This window comes from Pan troglodytes, chromosome 1 (genome assembly GCF_028858775.2).
Source record: "Pan troglodytes isolate AG18354 chromosome 1, NHGRI_mPanTro3-v2.0_pri, whole genome shotgun sequence".
Lineage (NCBI taxonomy): Eukaryota > Metazoa > Chordata > Mammalia > Primates > Hominidae > Pan > Pan troglodytes.
The window spans coordinates 193,302,970-193,310,285 of record NC_072398.2 but is presented as its reverse complement, the minus strand read 5'-3'; the positions used below and the strand labels follow the sequence as shown (position 1 = coordinate 193,310,285).

At 44.7% G+C, this 7,316-nt stretch overlaps 1 protein-coding gene across 19 annotated transcripts in view; it reads right to left on the bottom strand.

Annotated features, from left to right (window-relative positions):
• Positions 1-369: 369 nt before the first annotated feature.
• The window catches only part of AIRIM (AFG2 interacting ribosome maturation factor), an 11,248-nt gene continuing 4,301 nt past the window's right edge, over positions 370-7,316 (bottom strand). For 13 of the 19 annotated variants that reach the window (XM_063803468.1, XM_063803469.1, XM_063803484.1 and 10 more), the window contains 3 exons: positions 5,076-5,255; positions 2,123-2,241; positions 370-1,964 (listed from right to left, as the gene is read on the bottom strand). In XM_063803468.1, coding sequence (XP_063659538.1) covers positions 1,927-1,964; positions 2,123-2,241; positions 5,076-5,255 — 337 coding nt within the window. In that variant the 3' untranslated portion in view covers positions 370-1,926. Of the gene's footprint in view, positions 1,965-2,122; positions 2,246-5,075; positions 5,256-7,316 lie in introns of all 19 variants that reach the window. The other 6 variants (XM_063803448.1, XM_063803443.1, XM_063803471.1 and 3 more) reach the window with 1 other exon arrangement.

Below are 7,316 nucleotides of genomic sequence, written 5' to 3'. Positions count from 1 at the left end.
GCCCCAAGTAAAATTCCCTTCAAGGCCTACCTCAAATGTCACTGTCATCAAGAAGGAGTTCCACAGGCAATTAGTTATCATCTCTATTCTCCCACAGCACCTGTTTTTACCTTAACTATAACACTTTTATTATTGTATTACAACTTAAGTCTCTGCAATCCAAAGTCTGGTCCTTGGACCATTAGCTGAGACTTCGTTTGAAATGCAGAATCTGGGCCCCATCCCAGACCTACAGAATCAGAATCCAAATTTTAACAAGATATCAGTGACTTATTTGCACATTAATCTTTCCCTGGTGGAACTGTGAGCCTTTCTAGGGCTCTCTTTTATTTCTGTCCCCAGAGCCCAACATAAGACTTGACACTCAAATGCTTTTTAAGTTTTATTTGCAATACTTATATGATAGATGTTTTTTAATTCCTGGAAAAATAAATACACATTATTAATAATAGTTATCTGGTAGATGGATAATGGTACATTGCTATGTAACATTTTCATTTTTTGTAATCAGAATGTATTACCTTTACAGATAGACAAACACAAAGATTTGGGAAAATGCATGTAAAATCTAAGAAAAAAGGTAAATTGTAGATATAATACATTCACAAAAAGAATATAACTGTGTTGAGCTATATTTACAGATATAAAAAGATGAACAAATTACATTAGGTTTAAAAAAAAAAAAAGACAACCTAACAGTATGTATCGATGATACCACGTTTGTTCTTTAAAAAAATTTGTGAATTGGTCAGGAGCAGTGGCTCATGCCTGTATTCCCAATATTTTGGGAGGCTGAGGTGGGAGGATCCCTTGAGCTCAGGAGTGAGCTGGGCAATATAGTGAGACCCTATCTATATTAAAAGAAAAAATTTGTAAATAGACACTGAAAAGGTATCTATCAAAATATCTCTAATGAAGTTTGTTTTACAATTTTCTACATTTTACATTTTTTCTAGTTTTCCTATGATCTTTATAAAAGCTTATCACTTATAAGAAAAAAAGTTATTTTCATTTTTGAAAAATATCTATACCCTTTACTAAGTCCCTATACATTCAATGACCAAGATTCCCACAACACCCTGGGAAGCTGAAAGATCTGAAAGTAACATGGCCATTACATAGATGAAGGCAGCAGGCCTTGGAACTGTAACCCCGATGGACTGACTCTGGGCTGGCATTCTCCCACCCCTGCGGCTACTCCAGACTCAGAGGAATGTGGCAAGTCAGATGCCAGCTTTGGCCAAAAAAAACTCCTGTCATTTTAGGAGTCTCACCATGCCCAGTTACTTCCTCTGAGATGGTAACAGCAATAGGGGAACACTTCAAAGACAAAGCATTCAGAATGATTCATGCTGCACCACCTCCCCCTGGTGGCAGGTTCTGGAAATTGGCTTGAGGATAACTATTGCAATCGGTCAAAATTTTAAAAATATATTTTCTGTCAAAATCACCCTTATTTCTTTAAATCATCAAAACCACTTTTTCTTTTGTCAAGGATTCAGGTATTGACAAAAGACACAAAACCAGGACCTGGTGTCAACCAGACAATGCTTTGGATGATGCCAAGGGCAGTGTGGCTCTTTGCCTCTTGTCCTTGCTTCCCCACATCTTCAGGTCCACAATAGAGGAAAGACACTATGTTCTTCAGCACCGTCTTTCCTGTTGTCTCTCTAGCTCCATCCACTTCCCTGAGCCTCAGAAAAGGGCAAGGCATGGCTCACATACTCTCAGCCACGGCCTGGCATGCTGCAGCTCCAAAATCAGACATCTAGGCGCTAATCCTCCCCAAGACCCAGTCCTAAGGTTCAAGGCACTGATATTTCAAATATGTCAGACTGAAATACTGACGTTTCTTTAGAAACATCAGGGTTCAGAATGTCAGTCTTCAACTGTGGTGCCCGTGGTCTCCAGATACGCACAGCTTCCTTACTCTTCCAGGAAGAAGGAAACATTCAATAGGATATCTGAAATAGGAAGACAGAAAAAATGGCATTATCACCTCTCCCGAGAACATAAAACACACAGAGGCACAGCAAGGGCACCTTCCTAATGCTTCCAAAGAGGCGAGCCACAGGGAGAGAAAGGAGGAGAGGAGACACAAAGGAAGAACACAAACCAGTACCTTGTACAAGATCTTGGTGTTCGTCTTTTGAAATTCGGTCCCAGGCCTTGGGCAAAGCTTGTATATTTGCCAAGTCTCCCCACTGGATAGACGAAAGAAGATACTTTCTCTTCAGGTACCTTTCTGGAAGTTAAGGACTGCTCAAAAGAAAATGCAGTATGCTGAAGTGAAAAAAAAACACCCTGGTGAGAACCAGAGGGAGCTATAAAAGTGAAAGTGCAGATATCCTTACATTTTACCAGGTGGGCCTGATTCACCTATGCTACAAATATTTCCTGAGCAACTGTTTACTAACATGGCTTTGTGCTACAGGGAAAGAGGAATGAAACCATCCCTGAAATCTGGGATCTCAGCATGGTGAGGACAAAATCAGATCCTGAAAAGAAAGAACAAAAGGGACATGAGAGGTAAAGCTAGCGGAGGTTCAGAGGATAAATACATCCAATTCAGAGGAAGCAGGGACACCCCAGCTGGTAGGAAACATGAACAAAGGCACAGAGGTGGAGATGCATAGAACGAATTCAGGGAAAGCAAATCTTCCAGTCTGCTCAGCATGGACGCCACATGGAGAGCAGTCAGAAAGGCTGAAAGGTGGGCTGAGCCAGAACAGAAAGAACACCAAGTACCAACGCAGGGCTCTGAACTTTATCCCATTAGCAACAGGAGCTATTCCTATACAGTACAGTACAATTCTGATCCTAAGTATCAGGATCAGAACCAGACTTCCTGCAGATATAGAGGTCATTCATTGGAGTCAGCTTAGAAGGAAAGAAACTAGACAGAGAAAACTGTCAAGAGGCAATTAAGAGTCCAAGTGAGAGCTAAGAAGCCATGTAAGCAGCAGAGGGGATGGGGACGGAGAGGGAAAATCAAAGCACCAGGGAAACAGAAGGAAAGGACTTGACAAGTGACTGTGTAAACATTCTAGCACATAGCAAGTGCTTAGTAATGTCAGCCGCAGCTCTTGCTCCTTCTGCCCATGCTCCTGTTGCTGTCACTACTACTGCTACCAATGCATTTAAAAGGGAAAATAAGCCGGGCGCGGTGGCTCAAGCCTGTAATCTCAGCACTTTGGGAGGCCTGAGGTCAGGAGTTTCAGATCAGCCTAGCCAACATGGTGAAACCGCCTCTCTACTAAAAGTACAAAAATTAGCCAGGCGTGGTGGCAGGTGTCTGTAATCTCAGCTACTTGGGAGGCTGAGGCAGGAGAATTGCTTGAACTCGGGAGGTGGAGGTTGCAGTGAGCCAAGATCGTGCCATTGCACCCCAGTCTGGGCAACAAGAGCAAAACTCTGTCGCAAAAAATAAATAAATAAAAGAGAAAACAGGGTGGGTTCTACGACTCAAGGAAAAGGGGGCTGAATTTGAGGGCTACATTGAGGAGTTCAATTTTAAACTTGAGTTTGCTGTTCTAAGAACAATCCAGTTGGAGGCATCTGCAGGAAACCAAAAGTCAAGACCAGAGACAAGAAAAGTTGGGGTTTGGGAATTATTCACATGAAGGCAGAAACCTAAGCTAGAGGCTAAAATCAGGTGTCAGACAAGAATTGAGAGAAGACCAGGCATGGTGGCTCACACCGGTACTCTTAGCACTTTGGGAAGCCAAGGAGGTAGGATCATCGAGGCCAGGAGTTCAAGACCAGCCTGGTCAACACAGCAAGACCCCATCTCCTAGGCAAAAAAAAAAATTTTTTGAGAGAAAAATGTTAGAGCTTCAACTAACTGGTCTTTCTGCTTTTACCCTTGCCCCCACTACCCCAAATCTTACCCTAGAACGAAGCCAGAATGATACTGTTAAAAACATAGGTCTTATCCTGTTACTCCTTAATCAAAAGTTTCTAAGAGGTTTTTCTGTCACTCGAATACTTTTTTTTGGGGGGGGGGGGGCGGGGGGTGGTTTGAGACAGGGTCTTGCTCTGTCACCTAGGCTGGTGATCACACCCAGTCTGGCAATCAAGGCTCACTGCAGCCTTGACCTCCCACGCTCAAGCAACCCTCCCACCTCAGCCTCCTGAGTAGCTGGGACTATAGCTGCACACCATCACGCCTGGCCCAAAATTCTTTTTTTTTTTTTTTTGGAGACAGAGTTTCACTTTATCACCCAGGCTGGAGTGCAGTGGCACGATCTCAGCTCACTGCAGCCTCGACCTCCCCCAGTTCAAGCAATCCTCCAGCTTCACCCTCCCGAGTAGCTGGGATTACAGACTTCAGGCACATACCACCATGCCTGGCTAATTTTTGTATTTTTTGTAGACACGGCGTTTCACCATGTTGCCCAGGCTGGTCTCAAACTCTCGGGCTCAAGCAGTCCTCCCACCTCAGCCTCCCAAAGGGCTGGGATTACAGGTGTGAGCCACCACACCCAGACCCCAAATTCTTTCAAAGACCTTCAAGGCCCTAGAAAGTCGAGCCCCCTGTCTTTCTACCCTCACCTGCTGTTAGGCTCCTCCTCATGCTCCAGTCTAGCCTCCTTACTATTTCCTGAATAGACCAGGAATGTTCTTACCACAAGGCCTTTGCATTTGATGTTTCCTCTGCCTAGTAACTTTCTCTCCCCAAATAGCCACATAGCTCTTTCCCTTACCCTCTTCAGATCTCTGCTCAAATATCACTTTCTCATGAAGCCTGCTCTGACCACCCTATTTTAAATCACAACCCCACCCTCACTCCTCACTTTCCCTGCTTTATTTTTCTCCATAACACTTATTGTCATCCAGCATTCTACTTTCCTTTTTCAATGCCTGTCTCTTTGCACCAAGAACAGTGCCTGACAGGTAGTAGCTACTCGATAAATTATTAGAGGAAGGATTATACAAAGGAATGCAGGAAGAATCCAAGTTCAGGAACCAAAGAGAACTGACTCAAACTACATAGTTTTCCAATCTTGTGAAAACTGAAATTTGAAAGACTTAGAACAGCTCTGGCTGTGACCTGAAATGTGTGCAAAGGATACGACTTTCGATAATGTCTCTCAATATCCTGCAACCATTCCAACATGTCAGCCACAGAGGGGCTCACTGCTGAAGGCTGCAGGACAGCATCAATGCCAACTGTGTCTGCGTGTTGCTCATAGATCTGAAACACTCGCTCCACATGGCTGCTGACCATGTCTCGCACCTTGAGGAGGATGGCTCTGCAAGAAAGAGACTGACATTAGGCAATATCATGAGACATGTATAAAGGAAGGTTTCTCAATTTTGGCACTACTGATATTTTGGACATGATTCTCTGTTGTGAAGGGCTGCCCTGTACACTGTAGGACGTGTAGGAGCATGCCTGGCCCCTACCCACTAAATGACAGGTGTAAACTATACCTATACCCTCCATAAGCCATAACAACCAATAATGCCTCTAGATGATGCCAAATGTCCCCTCATAGAAAAACCATCTCCAATTGAGACCACTGGTCTAAGGAGATTAGTGACAGTGTCTTGGAGGTACGGGTGGCTCAAGAATCAAGAAAGGGGCTGGGTGCAGAGGCTTGTTGCCTGTAATCCCAGCTTTGGGAGGCTGAGGGGGGTGGATCACCTGAGGTCAGGAGTTTGAGAGCAGCCAATGTCCCAAAACCCCGTCTCTACTAAATATACAAAAATTAGCCAGGTGTGGTGGTGCACACCTGTAGACCCAGCTACTCGGGAGGCACGAGAATCACTTGAACCCAGAGGCAGAGGTTGCAGTGAGCCAAGTTCGCGTCACTGCACTTCAGCCTGGGTGACAGAGTGAGACTCCGTCTCAAAAGTGTGTGTGTGTGTGTGTGTGTGTGTGTATATATATATATATATATAGTTTTAGTTTTAGTTTTTGTTTTTTTATTGAGATGGAGTTTCGTTCTTGTCGCCCAGGCTGGAGTGCAATGGTGCGATCTTGGCTCACCACAACCTCTGCCTCCTGGGTTCAAGTGATTCTCCTGCCTCAGCCTCCTGAGTAGCTGGGATTACAGGCATGCGCCACCACACCCGGCTAATTTTGTATTTTTTTTTCAGTAGAGACGGGGTTTCTCCATGTTGGTCAGGCTGGTCTCGAACTCCCGACCTCAGGTGATCCACCTACCTCGGCCTCCCAAAGTGTTAGGATTACAGGCGTGAGCCACCGTGCCCAGCTAATATAATTTTTTTTTAATTAAAACATTAAAAAAAAAAAAAAAAACAGGTGCAGTGGCATGCCTGTAATCCCAGTAGTTTGGGAGGGCAAGGCCAGAGGACAGCTTGAAGCCAGGAATTTGAGACCAGTCTGGGCAATATGGCAAGACTATCTCCACGAAAAATTTTTAAAATTAGCTAGGTATGGTGGCATGCTCTTGGAATCCCAGCTACTCAGGAGGCTGGCAGGAGGAGTTAGAGGCTACAGTAAGCTATGATCATACCGCTGCACTTCAGCCTGGGCAACAGGGTGAGACTGTCTCTAAAAATAAAATAAAAATAAATAAAAGACAAAATATTAAGTAAAGCACTCATAGGTACTCACAGCACTCCTGGGTTCAAATGATCCTCTTGTCCTTAGCCTCTCAAAGTGCTGGGATTACAGGAGTGAGGCACCGTACCTGGCCTCATCTTTTGTTTTGCTTTCCTTTTCGTGGAGAATGGGATCTCACTATGTTGCCCAGGCTGGTCTCAAACTTCTAGGCTCAAGCGATCCTCCTGCCTCAGCCTCCCTAAGTGCTGGGATTACAGGCTGAGCTGCCATACCCAGCTGATCTCATCTCTTACCAGGCCTCTGCTCCTGTCATACTTTTCTCTCTTTTTTTGAGACAGAGTCTTGCTCTGTCACCCAGGCTGGAGTGCAGTGGGACAGTCTTGGCTCACTGCAACCTCTGCCTCCCGGGTCCAAGAGATTCTCCTGCCTCAGCCTCCCCTTTAGCTGGGACTACAGGTGTGTGCCATGACAGCCAGTTAACTTTTTTTATTTTTAGTAGAGATGGTGTTTCACCATGTTGGCCAGGCTGGTCTCGAACTCCTGACCTCAAGTGATCTGCCTCCCAAAGTGCTGGGATTACAGCCATGAGCCACCGTGCCGGGCCAGTCATACTATTCTCTATGCACACTACTCATACCCACGTCTTGACTCTGTTTACATCTTTTCAACCATTAGGTTTTTAATATCACTTCCTCCCCAGAAACTTCCCCACTCCACACAAGCCGTACTTATCAATATCTTAGGACATCCCACAATTTAATTCACTGATTGTTTATTTCTT